General features: G+C 38.0%; 1 protein-coding gene across 1 annotated transcript in view; it reads right to left on the reverse strand.

Moving 5' to 3' along the window:
* TRMT1L (tRNA methyltransferase 1 like) overlaps window positions 1-16,441 on the reverse strand; it is a 53,891-nt gene that overhangs the window by 30,583 nt on the left and 6,867 nt on the right. Inside the window, exons 3-7 of the mRNA XM_021682588.2 lie at window positions 16,323-16,436; window positions 12,990-13,054; window positions 11,255-11,384; window positions 9,313-9,436; window positions 8,818-8,897 (exon numbers count right to left, since the gene is read on the reverse strand). Of these exons, the coding sequence (XP_021538263.1) occupies window positions 8,818-8,897; window positions 9,313-9,436; window positions 11,255-11,384; window positions 12,990-13,054; window positions 16,323-16,436 (513 nt within the window). The remainder of the gene's footprint in view (window positions 1-8,817; window positions 8,898-9,312; window positions 9,437-11,254; window positions 11,385-12,989; window positions 13,055-16,322; window positions 16,437-16,441) is intronic.

Raw genomic sequence — 16,441 nt, forward strand, 5'->3', positions numbered from 1 at the left:
AACCAAACTCATAGAAAGAGATCAGATTTGTAGGGGGCCCGAGGGGGGGGGGGGGGGGGGGGGATAGAGGGTGGAAGAATTGGGTGAAGATGGTCAAGAGTCCAAAGAAGATATACAGATGGCCAACAGACACATGAAAAGATGCTCAACATCACTAATGATGAGTAAAATGTAAATAAAAATGAGATATCATCCTTACACCTGTGAGAATGGCTACAATCAAAAAGACAACTGTTGGAGGGAGGAGCAAGATGGCAGAGGAGTAGGAGACCTAAATTTCGTCTGGTCCCAGGAATTCAGCTAGATACTTACCAAACCATTCAGAACACCTACAAACTCAACAGACCGAAGAAAAGAATAGCAGCAATTCTATGAACAGAAAAGCGACCACTTTCTGGAATGTAGGACGTGTGGAGAAGTGAATCTGAGGCGATATATGGGAAGATAAGACCACGGGGGAGGGAGCCTCCGTTAGCCGCTACTGGCAAGTGATAGAGCCGCGGGACACAAAATCGGAACTTTTAGAAGTCCGCTCCACTGAGGAACGTCGTTCCACTGGCTAAGCAGGGGGTGGAACCCTAGCTGGGACAGTGTGGTCTCAGGACCCTCGGGGTCACAGAAAGACCGGGGGTGCCTGAGTGTGGCAGAGCTCCCAGGTATCAGAACAGGGAAGCCAGCTGCAGAGATGGAGCCGAGGTGCGGGCTCTCAGCTTGGGGTTGCCATAAACCGTGATCCGCGGCTCAGTCGGGCCACTGCTCCTCCAGCAAGGACCCAACAAGTGGCAGATCTGGGGAGACTCCCCTTCTTCCTCCCCCAGGAGGAGCGGCACAGCAGCGCACCGCAGGGATCTGCTGGGTTTGGAGACTCCACACAGGGTCCAGTGCCAGGGATAGAAACACTTGGTCACAGGCCGGGGGAGCACAGAGTGCAGCCGGAGACCAGGGAGATGGGAGTGACTGACTGCTTTTCCCTGGAGGCGCACTGAGGAGTGGGGCCCCGAGTTCTCGGCTCCTCCTGGACCAGAGATTGGGAGGCCGCCATTCCTCACTCTCATCCTTCAAAGCTGTACGGAAAGCTTGCAGGGAACAAAAGCTCCTGAGAGCAAACCCGAGCAGATGACTTAGCCTGGACTCGGCAAGGGCGGGGCAATTCCACCTCCGGCAAAGACATTTGGGAACCACGGCAAAAGGCCCCTCCCCCAGAAGATCAGCAAGAACAGCCAGCCAAGACCAAGTTTACTGACCAATGAGAATGGCAGAACTCCAGCACTAGGGGAACACAGCACATAAAACTCATGGAATTTTTCCCATGATCCTTTAGTTTTTCAAAGTTAATTTTTAAAATTTTCTTTATTTTTTCTTCTATTTTTTTAGTTGAATTTTTCTTCTTTCCTTTTTCAACCAACATCTTATCAATTCCTTTTTTAAAATCTTTTTTAATTTTCATTTTTACAGTCATATTCTATCCCTTCATTGTAGTTAACCTTATTTTTTGTATATATATATGTTTTTCTTTCTTTAAAATTTTGTGATACAGTTTCCTCTAACAGACCAAAATATACCCTAAATCTAGTGTAAGACGTTGGCCTAGTCTCCTGCCTGATCACATTCTCTTTTTTCAACCAACTTCTTAACAATTTCTTTTTAAAAATCTTTTTTAATTTTTATCTTTACAGTCATATTCCATCCCTTCATCGTACATACCCTTATTTTTTTATATATATATAAGATTTCTTTCTTTAAAGTTTTGGGAAGCAATTTCTTCTACCAGACCAAAATACACCCAAAATCTAGAGTGTGGCTCTGTTCTATTAACCAGGCTGATCATATTCATTTTCCTTCTTCTTTTTTTTTTTTCCCTTTCTTTTCCCCCGGTTTCGGGTCTCTTCTGGTTTGTTTAGCGTATATTTTTCTGGGGTCGTTGTTACCCTGTTAGCATTTTGTTCTCTTATCCATCTATTCTCCTCTGGACAAAATGACAACATGGAAAAACTCACCTCTAAAAAAAGAACAAGAGGCAGTACTGACTGCCAGGGACCTAATCAATACGGACATTAGTAAGATGTCTGAACTAGAGTTCAGAATGACCATTATAAAGATACCAGCTGGGCTTGAAAAAAGCATAGAAGAGGGGCACCTGGGTGGCTAAGTCAATTAAGTGTCTGCTTTTGGCTTGGGTCATGATCCTGGGGTCCTGGGATCGAGCCCCGCACCAGGCTCCTTGCTCAGCGGGAGTCTGCTTCTCCCTCTCCCTTTGCCCCTCCCCTGCTTGTCTCTCTCTGTGTCAAATAAATAAATTAAATCTTTAGGGAAAAAAAAAAGAAAAAGAAAAAAGCATAGAAGATATTAGAGAATCCCTTTCTGGAGAAATAAAAGAACTAAAATCTAACCAAGTCGAAATCCAAAAGGCTATTAATGAGGTGCAATCAAAAATGGAGGCTCTAACTGTATGAGGCAGAAGAGAGAATTAGTGATACAGAAGACCAAATGATGGAGAATAAAGAAGCTGAGAAAAAGAGAGATAAACAATTACTGGATCACGAGGGCAGAATTCGAGAGATAAGTGATCCATAAGACGAAACAATATTAGAATAATTGGGATCCCAGAAGAAGAAGAAAGAGAGAGAGGGGCAGAAGGTATACTTGAGCAAATTACAGCAGAGAACTTCCCTAATTTGGGGAAGGAAACAGGCATCAAAATCCAGGAGGCAAAAAGAACCCCTCTCAAAATCAATAAAAATAGGTCAACACCCTGACATCTAATAGTAAAACTTACAAGTCTCAGAGAGGAAGAGAAAATCCTGAAAGCAGCTCGGGACAAGAGGTCTGCAATCTACAATGGTAGAAACATTAGAAGGGCAACGGACCTATCCACAAAGACCTGGCAGGCCACAAAGGACTGGCATGATATACTCAGAGCACTAAATGAGAAAAATATGCAGCCAAGTATACTATATCCAGCTAGGCTGTCACTGAAAATAGAAGGAGAGGTAAAAAGCTTCCAGGACAAACAAAAACTAAAAGAACTCACAGACATGAAGCCAGCCCTACAAGAAGTATTGAAAGGGGTCCTAGAAGCAAAGAGGGAGCCTAAAAGTAACATAGACCAGAAAGAAACAGACACAATATACAGTAACAGTCACCTTACAGCAATAAAATGGCACTAAATTCATATCTTTCCATAGTTACCCTGAATGTAAGTGGGCTAAATGCCCCAATCAAAAGACATAGGATATCAGACTGGATTAAAAAACAAGACCCATTGATATGCTGTCTGCAAGAGACTCATTTTAGACCCAAAGACAGCCCCAGATTGAAAGTGAGGGGGTGGAAAACCATTTACCATGATAATGGACACCAAAAGAAAGCTGAGGTGGCAATCCTTATATCAGACAAATTAGATTTTAAACCAAAGACTATAATAAGAGATGAGGAAGGACACTGTATCATACTTAGACGGTCTATCCAACAAGATCTAACAATTGTAATTATTTATGCACTTAACATGGGAGCAGCCAATTATATAAGCCAATTAATAACAAAATCAAAGAAACACATTGACAACAATACAATAATAGTAGGGGACTTTAACACCCCCCTCACTGAAATGGACAGATCATCTAAGCAAAAGATCAACAAGGAAATAAAGACTTTATTATTTTTTTTTTTTATTTTTTTTTTTTTTAAAGATTTTATTTATTTATTTGACAGAGAGAGAGACAGCGAGAGAGGGAACACAAGCAGAGAAGTGGGAGAGGGAGAAGCAGGCTTCCCGCCGAGCAGGGAGCCCGATGCGGGGCTCGAACCCAGGACCCTGGGATCATGACCTGAGCCGAAGGCAGACGCTTAAGGACTGAGCCACCCAGGCGCCCCGGAAATAAAGACTTTAAATGACACACTGGACCAAATGGACTTCACAGATATATTCAGAACATTCCATCCCAAAGCAATAGAATACACATTCTTCTCTAGTGCCCATGGAACATTCTCCAGAATAGATCACATCCTAGGTGACAAATCAGGTCTCAACCAGTACCAAAAGACTGGGATCATTCCCTGCCTATTTTCAGACCACAATGCTTTGAAACTAGAACTCAAATCGCGACAGAAAAGTTGGAAAGAACTCAAATACATGGAGGCTAAAGAGCATCCTACCAAAGAATGAATGGGTCAACCAGGAAATTAAAAAATAATTTAAAAAAATTCATGGAAACAAATGAAAATGAAAACACAACCATTCAAAATCTTTGGGATGCAGCAAAGGCAGTCCTAAGAGGAACGTATATAGCAATACAAGCCTTTCTCAAGAAATAAGAAAGGCCCCAAATACACAACCTAACCCTACACCTAAAGGAGCTGGAGAAAGAATAGCAAATAAAGCCTGAACCCAGCAGGAGAAGAGAAATAATAAAGATCAGAGCAGAAATCAATGAAATAGAAACCAAAAGAACAGTAGAACAGATCAACGAAACTGGGAACTGGTTCTTTGAAAGAATTAACAAGATTGATAAACCCCTGGCCAGACTTATCAAAAAGAAAAGAGAAAGGACCCAAATCAATAAAATCATGAATGAAAGAGGAGAGATCACAACCAACACCAAAGAAATACAAACAATTATAGGAACATATTATGAGCAACTATATGCCAGCAAATTAGACAATCTGAAAGAAATGGATGCATTCCTAGAGATGTATCAACTACCAAAACTGAAGCAGGAAGAGACAGAAAACCTGAACACACCTATAACCACTAAGGAAATTGAAGCAGTAATCAAAAATCTCCCAACAAACAAGAGCCCAGGGCCAGATGGCTTCCCAGGGGAATTCTACATTTAAAGAAAAATTAAATACCTATTCATCTGAAACTGTTCCAAAAAATAGAAATGGAAGGAAAACTTCCAAACTCATTTTATGAGGCCAGCATTACCTTGATCCCAAAACCAAAGACTCCATCAAAAAGGAGAACTACAGACCAATATCCCTGATGAACATGGATGCAAAAATTCTCATCAAGATACTAGCCAATAGCATCCAACAGTACATTAAAAGGATTATTCACCATGACTAAGTGGGATGTATTCCTGGGCTGCAAGGTTGGTTCAACATCTGCAAATCAATCAACGTGATACATTTATAAAAGAAAGAACAAGAACCATATGGTCCTCTCAATAGATGCAGAAAAAGCATCTGACAAAGTACAGCATCCATTCTTGATTAAAACTCTTCACAGTGTAGGGATAGAGGGTACATACCTCAATATCATAAAGCCATTTATGAAAAACCCACAGCGAATATCATACTCAATGGGGAAAAACTGAGAGCTATTCCCCTAAGGTCAGGAACGTGGCAGGGATGTCCATTATCACCACTGCTATTCAACATAGTACTAGAAGTCCTAGCCTCAACAATCAGACAACAAAAAGAAATAAAAGGCATCTGAATTGGCAAAGAAGTAGTCAAACTCTCACTCTTTGCAGATGATATGGTATCATCTCCAAAGAGTGAGAGTAATAATCCTAAAATTTGTACAGAACCAGAAAAGACCCCAAATAGCCAGAGGAACGTTGAAAAAGAAAAGCAAAGCTGGTGGCATCACAATTCCGGACTTCAAGCTCTATAACAAACTGTAACCATTAAGAGAGTATGGTACTGGCACAAAAACAGACACACAGATCAATGGAACAGAACAGAGAGCCCAGAAATGGACCCTCAACTCTATGGTCCACTAATCTTCGACAAAGCAGGAAAGAATGTACAGTGGGAAAAAAACAGTCTCTTCAACAAATGGTGTTGGGAGAACTGGACAGCCACATGCAGAAGAATGAAACTGGACCATTTCTTTACACCACACACAAAAATAGACTCAAAATGGATGAAAGACCTAAATGTGAGCTAGGAATCCATCAAAATCCTTGAAGAGAACACAGGCAGCAACCTCTTCGACCTCAGCCACAGCAACTTCTTCCTAGAAACATCACCAAAGGCAAGCGTAGCAAGGGCAAAAATGAACTATTGGGACTTCAAGATAAAAAGCTTTTGCACAGCAAAGGAAACAGTCAACAAAACGAAAAGACAACCGACAGAATGGGAGAAGATAATTGCAAATAACATAACAGCTAAAGGGCTAGTATCCAAAATCTATAAACAACTTCTCAAACTCAACACTCAAAGAATAATCCAATCAAGAAATGGGCAGAAGACATGAACAGACATTTCTGCAAAGAAATCCAAATGGCCAACAGACACATGAAAAAGTGCTCAACATCACTTGGCATCAAGGAAATACAAATCAAAACCACCTCACACCAGTCAGAATGGCTAAAATTAACAAGTCAGGGAATGACAGATGTTGGTGAGGATGTGGAGAAAAGGGAACCCTCCTACACTGTTGGTGGGAATGCAAGCTGGTGCAACCACTCTGGAAAACAGTATGGAGGTTCCTCAAAAAGTTGAAAATAGAGCTACCGTATGACCCAGCAATTGCACTATTGGGTATTTACCCCAAAGATACAAATGTAGTGATCCGAAGGGGCCTGTGCACCCCAATGTTTATAGCAGCAATGTCCACAATAGCCAAACTATGGAAAGAGCCTAGATGTCCATCAACAGATGAATGGATAAAGAAGATGTGGTATATATATATATAATGGAATATTATGCAGCCATCAAAAATTTGAAATTTTGGCCATTTGCAACGATGTGGATGGAACTAGAGGGTACTATGCTAAGCGAAATAAGTCAATTAGAGAAAGACAATTATCATATGATCTCACTGATATGAGGAACTGAGAAACAAGACAGAGGATCATAGGGAAAAGAAGGGAAAAATGAAACAAGATGAAACCAGAGAGGAAGACAAACCGTAAGAGACAATCTGAGGAAACAAACTGAGGGTTGCTGGAGTGGTGGGGGTGGGAGGGATGGGGGGGCTGGGTGATGGACAACGGGGAGGGTATGTACTATGGTGAGCGCTGTGAATTGTGTTAAGACTGATGAATCACAGACCTGTACCCCTGAAACAAATAATACATTATATGTTAATAAAAATAATTTAAAAAGAAAAAAGAAAACAGCTGGTGAGGATGCAAAGAAAAACGAACCCTCATTCAGTTTGTGAGAATGTAAATTGCTGCGGCCACTGTGGGAACCAGTACGGAGTTTCCTCAAAGAAGAAAAGAAATTGAGTATGATCCAGTAATTCCACTACTGGGAATTTACCCAAAGAAAATGAAAACACTAATTCAAAAAGATATATGCATCCTTATATTTACTGCAGCATTATTTACAATGGCTAAGATATAGACGCAACCCAAGCATCCATTGATAGATGAATAAAGAAGATAGTATACATACACAATGGAACATTATTCAGCCATGAAAAAGAATGAGATCTTGTCAGTTGCAACAACATGGACGGACCTGGAGAGTATAATGCTAAGTGAAATAGACAGGGAAAGGCAAATACCATGATTTCACTCATATGTGGAATTTAAGAAACAAAATACACAGAAAAAAGGAGACTCTTAAATAAAGAGAACAAATTGGTGGTTGCCAGAAGGGAGGTGGGTCACAGGATGGGTGAAATAGATTAAATGTAAAAAAAAAAAATAAAAAAAAAATAAAGAATAAAGAAAAAGGGTTGTGTAAGAGAAAATGCTGGCAAATAAATTTGGAAAAGTAGGTTGGGATCAAATTATGCAAGATATTAAACTGCTTTTAACCACTACTTTTCCCTGCAAAGAGGAACTTAAAAAGGACAGCTAACTCCTGCTTTCATCCTTTTGCTACAAAATTCCCCAAAATATACTCCTATAAACCGGTAAAAACAACTTGGATTACATACAGGTGGCTTCTTAGAAATGTTCTACCCTTTCTATTACCTTTTCTTTACTGTTAAGTTCTTTTGGGAAAAATGTTCTCAGTCTTTAAAATTCCCTCTCACCCCACAGCCGAATGACTAAGCAGTTTATTGCACCACAAAAAAAAGAGAGACAACCAAACATCAAGTACTTCCTGATTGCAGTGAACAAGTATTCTTGAATAAAAGAAAAATCGTATCTGAAACTGATCAAATCTGAAAATCCAATTACCAGTTTACAGAAATACAGGAGACAGAGGAACATGTTATAAGAATCATGGAGATACCATCAGCAAAAATCTAGACTCTGGAAAAGTCTATAAGGCAAACAAGCTGTATGTCAACAAATAATTATCACACATACAAACAAAATGATGGAAGTGAATATAGATTAAGAAGAGATTTAGACATATCAAACAATGAAATACATAGTCTTTATTTGAATTCCTACTTGATTTTTTAAAAAAATTGTGAGATAATTGGGCATATTTAACATTTGATGATATTAAAAGAATTATTCTTAATATTTTTAGATGTGATAATGGTATCATGGTTTTATCTTTTTAAAATCCTAAAAAAGATAAATAAAAATCCTTATATTTTAGAGATCCAACTGAAATATTTACAGGTCAAATGACATATCAGTGATTCGTATCAAAATAATGGGGATGAAGGATGGTGGAAGGAGTTATGAGGGAAAGTGCATGGGATACAGCTACAAGAACAAGCGTAAGTTGGTAATTTTTGGAGTGAGTGACAGATAGCAAAGGATTCATTTCTTATAGTCTACTTTTGTATATACTTGAAATTTTTCCACAAAATTTCAAATACATGGGTCTTTAAGTTTCAGTTCTTAATCAAAATATTCTGCCAGATAGAATACCCATATAAATTTTCTAAGAAAAAATACTGCATAAATCTGATAATTAAAGTGGGGTTCCAAAAAAAGCATTACTTACCAGTGGCTCCGAAGGCATCTAGACATTCCAAAGGTTTTCGTTCCTCAGCCAAAGCAGCCAAGGTACAGAATATTAGCTGCCTAGAAGAAAGTATAACAATTTGAAATAATTTTACTGTATATGGCTCCATCACTGTAGATTTTATTTTATTTAAGAACAGTGAGATGGGGCGCCTGGATGGCTCAGTCGGTTAAGCATCCTGACTCTTGATTTTGGCTCAGGTCATGATCTCAGGGTTGTGAGATCAAGCCCCACACTGGGCTCAGAGGAGGGTGTGAAGCCTGCTTACATATGAAGTTAGGCCTATTTTACTCTCTGAGAAAGAAATTAGTTTGGTAGGAAAAAAGAAAACAATCATTCTGAGAAAATACTAAAACAGATGATTTTCATTCTGTACCTAGTTTTAAATTTCACTATATTAGAACATAAAGATTAAGGTAAGGTAATCTGTAATAATTTGAAACATCCCATAACCCTTTTTCCAATTTATCTTACCGATTTAGTTTCATTTTGGGATTAAAATAGGAATCTGTTTTTTGAGGTATAGAATAGTTAGGACAAACTTGTACATCTGTGTCTGCCTCTTTCAAAATTTCATTAGGTGGTTTTGCAGCAGAAGCTAAAATGAAAAAAAAAAAAAGATTTCCAGTGAAATACAGTAATTCTAAATATCTAAAACAATACACATTAAAAGAAATAACTTTCCTTCATAATACTTTGTTAATGTAATCAATTAGGTAAATAACAAAAAAAGAAAAACAACCCAAAACTGATTTATTCAGTACTGTCTCTAGGAAAGAGTCGCACTCAATTAAGTATTTGGTGAATTAAAGTTTATTAAGTTAAAATCTTATCTGCCAAGAACATCAATATATCTGTATTACGAAACCTAGTTAAGAACAATAAGCCTAAAATAAAACAAAATCTGGGACTCCTACTCCTGGGTGGGTCAGTTGGTTAAGCGTTTGCCTTTGGCTTAGGTCATGATCCTAGGGTCCTGGGATTGAGTCCCACATTGGGCTCCTTGCTCATCATGGAGCCGGCTTCTCCCTCTGCCTGCCACTCTGCCCTGCTTGTGCGTGCGCTCTCTCTCTGACAAATAAATAAATAAAATCTTAAAAAAATAAAATAAAACAAAATCCTAAAATACCTTTATTGTTCATCAACCACTATACTGTGTTTACATAGGTTGGCTGCTAAATATATCTTACCGTGATATAATGGTTATAAAGTTAGTATCTCTGTTTCATTCCATAAGCATCACGGATGACTAAGAATCACTATACTTCCTGAACATGCTTGATTTCAGAACACTTTCTTATAACTACAATTATAAAACATAAATTATATTCAAATGGGTATGAAGTCATGGGGGAAAAAAAGAGTCTACATTTAGTATACATTAGAATCATTTAGCTATAAACCCAAATGAAATACTGATGTGTTTGTGTGTGTATATTTTAAATATTTAAGAAATGAGACATATATATCTCTGTGGGGAAAAATACAGATTCTTTATGTATGGATTTCTTGATAATATTGTAATCAGAATGTTAACTACATGGCAACCATATTTCCCTTTTTACAGTGCCAAATCACAGTTAACATACCCTAGCATTGTATTTTATATTCTTCTACACCTACCAAAGTGGCATGTGACATATCTCAAAAGATCAGCCTTTCTCAAACCAGATTCTGTGAGAAAATTAAGCTCTATAGAAAATTATTTCAGTATTTTTTTCAATTCTTGAAAGAAAGGTACATAATACCATTCTAGATGTATATGAGAGAAATTAATTCATTACATACAACGGATACCTTAGGGCAGGAGGTCTTAATTCTTTTTTTTAAAGATTTTATTTGTCAGAGAGAGAGAGAGAGAGAGCACGCACAAGCAGGGAGAGCGGCAGGCAGAAGGAGAAGTAGACTCCCTGCTGAGCAAGAAGCCCGATGTGGGACTCGATCCCAGGACCCTGAGATCATGACCTGAGCCGAAGGCAGATACTTAACCAACTAAGCCACCCAGACATTCTGTTAATTCTTAAGAGGGGCTGCCTCAGTAACAACAAGCTATTGATAACCTGATTATCACTTCAGGATAATAAATGGTCTTTATATAACTCTACTTCCTTTTTCCAGTGTTTTTCAACAGTAAGTATAACATAGCTATGTATAATCTTTCATTAAGATACCTATGTTTACTTTGGCATCAATCACTTTTTTTACCCACATTAAATGTATTTGTTAAACTGAGGACAGTTGAATGTTGTTGGGAGCCTCACAGAAAGAAAACGAAACCTGAAGTAATGGATTAGTACTTAACTAAATGATTTGGTTAAGTCCCTATATTTTATCTACCTGATGTCTGAGAAGAATAACTGGACCACTGTTTAAGGATTTACTTATCAACATATGTTAATGAGATTGCTCAACTTACCAGCAATATACCTGGATTTCGTCTCTCCTTTATTCACATGTCGCCTAACATGTCCCAGCATATCGGTCCTTCTGGTGATTGTTGCTGAACAAATGATACAATGATAATGGGCGCCCATTTTACTGGATATCTATCAAACAGAGTATTTAATTTAAATGTACAGATAAGTTACTAAGACAATGAAACAGAAATTTAAGATTGCAAATTTAAGTATTTTAGTGTATCTTGGGCTTAATGGTGTAGAAGATAGTATTAATATTGCCATCCAACTTTGAAGGGATCTTCACTTCCTTATCTATATTTACACATGCTTTTTACTTACTTTATAATAGACTACAACTTTAATTTGTTTTTCCCATTCATTCTAGTCAGCATATAACTGTACCCTATTCTCTATAAGTAGCACCTATAAAAATGGCATAAAATTAGCAGCACTGTGTAACAATTTTCTCCAGGAAAATAAAGTCCTGATTTATAATGTTTGCAGCTTTCTGTGGTATGTGTACTCTACCATGTTCAACTTCAAGCTACAATTGTGTCAGATTTCAAGCTACTGATGTGACATCACTAAATGTGAGTCTGGGAAGAGACGTGTAATATCCTACTAGAGAGCATGGTTACCATGCAGATATAATATATTTATAAAGAACATGGACAATAGTAAAATAGATATCAGGAAGTAATGAGATTTGAGTACTCACTACCTTTGTTTGTAATATAATTTATGCACTTTAAAATTTATACAATTTAATTTTTAATGATGGCCATTTTTAACAACCAGCTTTCAAGGTTTCTAGAAATATGAGCTAGTTTCACCATACCACTGAATGTTAGAAACATAATAAAAAGTCTAATAGTCCATGTAAAAAATTTTCACTTTATAATTTCTCATTTAGCTGAGAATAAAAAGACTACTCCAATGGCTTTTTCCTACTTTTGATGCCTTTTACCCTTAGAGCTTCTACCTCCTATTTACTTGGGCTCAAATAGCAAATAGAGAATAGTCGAGAACATTGCATAGGGTTCCTTATAGTACTGTCGTTATCATATTCAAAATGTCCTGGATAGGGTTGATGGACCAACCACTGTCCTGACTACTGCTTAAGAAATGCTTGGGTTTTTTTCTCCCCAGCACTTTACTCTTTCTAGTGACCTGAAAAAAAATTAATAACGAGGACTTCTTAAGCTAATATGCATTCAGGATAGTATTACTAAAAAATATTTTGTAATTTGTATCCCCCTAAAGTTAAATGTATCCTAAAAATGAACATAAGTACTTTTAAAGATATTAAGATTTCAGAAAGTTTCTTGATTCTGTCCATTGACAAATTAAAAGAAAGAGCACAGAGAAGGTAAATACGAATTGACATACTAAGATATTTACTAAACATAGAAATTGAAGGCTCTTATTCCATAATCAAAATTTATTTTAAAAGAAAAATAATTACTTTTTATTTAAATTCTCCATTCCAAAATTAGTAAATAGGGTAACTTTCCTTTTGAACACAAGGGAAAAATTTATCTGAAAATTAAAAACTATAAAATGAAAAGTTCAATACAGCAACTTTTTTTCATATATCTCATATTTTTCATGCTATGATAATCTGAAAGCACTCAGATACAAAATCTTAAAGTAAACCTCATTGCCAAATATGCCCACAGCCTTAAAGCCAAGTAAAAATTATGCTTTCTTTAAAGAGGGCTAAATTTAAAAAGAAATCTAACATCTGATTACCTGTTCTCCAATAATGTTTGGTTTCACTGGTCGACAAGGTAAGTGACAGATGCACATCCTGTAACCTAAAGTGAAGAATTGATGGTTGTCATATCAGTGTTCATTAAATATTCAATTATCGTTAAAAATTATTAGCAAATTTTATTTTGTAATAACTGGATTCTTCTTTTATTTATAAGGTCATAATTTATTTGAATGAGACTTAGTTTTATATATTTGTTATATAAGATACAGTACAAAAACAAATATATGAGATCCAGGTTTGAATTCTGGTTCTGCCAAGACTATGTGTTATCTTGGATTTGTCATTTAGCTTCTCTGGGACTCAATTTTATCATCTATTCTCTGACACTGTGACCTTTTCTTAGGCTTCACCTTCTTTGCCTCATACTACATTTGCCATTACACAGCCTCTTTATGATATGGCACTTAGTTCTCTCCCATCCTTCTTAATCTTCTTCATATGTCCTCTTCTCACTCTTCTACTTTTTTTTTTTTTAAAGATTTTATTTATTTATTTGACAGAGAGAGACACAGCGAGAGAGGGAACACGAGCAGGGGGAGTGGGAGAGGGAGAAGCAGGCTTCCTGCGGAGCAGGGAGCCCGATGTGGGGCTCGATCCCAGGACCCTGGGATCATGACCTGAGCCGAAGGCAGACGCTTAACCGGCTGGGCCACCCAGGCGCCCCTCTCTTCTACTTTTCTAAAAGGTAGATTTTCTATAGGCTTGATCTGCTACATGACTTTTCCTCCTCATTTCCTTGGTAACTTCAATGCCTTTTATGGTTGCAACTATCTCCCCTGGGGGAAGGAATTTCAAATTCTAGCTCTAGTTACTAACTCCTTCCTGAGGACTGGATCTCTATTTCTGATTGCCTGTTGAGGATGTACCACTGGGTTATCAGGTCGGTATTTCAAAAATCTGTCAAGGACTAAATATATCATTTCGTCTTGAACCAGGTCTCTTTTTCATTTTTTAAATAAACGATAATGCCTTCCAGTTGTCCTAACTGTAAGTGATCTCTAACTCCTTTCTTCTCATACCTTGCATCTTATTGTTTCTCTTACTTGTACATACGGAAGTATCCCAGGACGCAGCAACCTTTTTTTTTCCCCATTGATATGTACTCCTATGGTTATCCCATCCAGTCTTTTTTCCCCCAAGATTTTATTTATTTGAGAGCAAGAGAGTGAGAAAGAGAGAGAGAAGCATGAGAGGGGGGAGGGTCAGAATGAGAAGCAGGCCCCCCGCCGAGCAGGGAGCCCAATGTAGGACTTGATCCCAGGACTCCGGGATCATGACCTGAGCCGAAGGCAGTCGCTTAACCAACTGAGCCACCCAGGCGCCCTATCCCATCCAGTCTTATGGCTTTAAATACCATCTATATTCTGACAATTCCCAAACTGTATCTCTAGTCCCAACCTTTCCCCCAAACTCAAAATTCTACAGGCTACTTGACATCTCCAGGAGATGCACTTCTCTGCTCAGCAAAGGATACCACCATTTTTATAGCTGCTCAAGTCTCAAGCTCAAGCATTCTTAGCTTATTTCCCCTCACATCTCACTTTTTCTATTCCTTCAGCAGGTCTTATTGCTTCTACCTTAAACATATTTGCCAACTACTTTGAGACTTGCTTGCTAAAACATAAACTGTGATACTTGCCATCTACCAGATCACCACCATGTGAAAAAACCCAACAACTTAATGTACTTAAGAAAGTAAAGAAATGCCATGAGCCATTTAAGAGATGAGAATAACTTGGAAGACAAAGACTAACCTAAAGGTTACACAATGGCTTAAATAAAGAATACAAAAAGAACTTTTTGATAAAAAGACACGATTTACTATACTTTCTTTCTTTTTCTTTTTTTTTTTTTTAAAGATTTTATTTATTTATTTGACAGAGAGAGACACAGTGAGAGCAGGATCACAAGCAGGGGGAGAGGGAGAGGGAGAAACAGGCTTCCCGCGGAGCAGGGAGCCCGATGCGGGGCTCGATCCCAGGACCCTGGGATCATGACCTGAGCCGAAGGCAGACGCTTAACGACTGAGCCACCCAGGCGCCCCTACTATACTTTCTTATAAATAATTAAATATAAAAGACATGATGGCCTCTGATTTAGTCTCTAATTCCCTTTTCCCTAAGTAACTAGTGATAACCTTTTACCAGTACTACTAAGAAAATAGTTCTGACTTCTTTTCTGGTTGTCTCATACTGGCTATTTCATCCAGTTTGGTTAAAACTCCAGATAACCACACTTAGCAACACCTATGCTCACAAAATCATGCAAATATAAGTATGCATATGCTTAACATGGATATTTAGGGCTTTTTTTGGGAGATATTTTTTTTTTTATCTAAATGTAATATCATAAAACCTTACACACACACACGCTGTTTTCAATAACAGTTTATAGTGGAAATCCTTCCAAGTAAGCTAGTATGGATCTAATATATACTCTTTACAATGGCAGCATAATATTTCATGGTATGTATACACCATAATACAGTCAACCAACCCCTTTTATTTTAGTTTCAAGTTTTTGTCACTAAGTAAATGCTGCAGTGAATATTCTTGTACATCTATCCTTATCAACTGATTCTTTTACTCCCAAAAGAGGGAGTACCTGGTGGAGAAATAAATGTATTTTAAATTTTAAAAATGTTGCGAGATCTCTGGGGCGCCTGGGTGGCTCAGATGGTTAAGCGTCTGCCTTCGGCTCAGGTCATGATCCCAGGGTCCTGGGATCCTGGGATCCTTGCTCCGCGGGGAACCTGCTTCTCCCTCTGCTTGTGCTTGCTCTAATGAAGAAATAAAAATCTTAAAAAAATAAAAAAATAGGGGTCCCTGGGGGGCTCAGTCGTTAAGTGTCTGCCTTCGGCTCAGGTCATGATCCCAGGGTCCTGGGATGGAGCCCCGCATCGGGCTCCCTGCTCAGCGGGAAGCCTGCTTCTCCCTTTCCCACTCCCCCTGCTTGTGTTTCTGCTCTCGCTCTCTCCGTCAAATTAATAAATAAAATCTTTAAAAATAAAAATAAAAAAAACAAAAAAATAAAAAACTAAAACATAGTTCAAAAAGTTATGGGGACCCCCAGGACCAAGCAAAGTACTGAGTATAGAACAGATGCTTAAAAATGTTTGCTAGAGTAAACTACACTTGCAACATACATCTACTGCCTAGAGAGTTACATGGTCATTTACTAAGAATACATTAAAAGGACATCAAATCCCTCATAATTTTAAATGGAAAATATTTATGTTCACAATAAAATCCCAAAACTTCTATCAAATCTTGACTCATTTACTTTTTAGCAAGCACAAAAATACTAACCTTCAAATTCAACTGAGACTTTCCAGTGTAAATTTTGAAGGTGACGACGAAGCTTATGGCTATTACAAGCCCTGAATTTCTCCTTGGGGCACAATGGACAAGACTGTTTGTTTCCTGAC

The sequence above is a fragment of the Neomonachus schauinslandi genome, chromosome 6, assembly GCF_002201575.2.
Source record: "Neomonachus schauinslandi chromosome 6, ASM220157v2, whole genome shotgun sequence".
Taxonomy (NCBI): domain Eukaryota; kingdom Metazoa; phylum Chordata; class Mammalia; order Carnivora; family Phocidae; genus Neomonachus; species Neomonachus schauinslandi.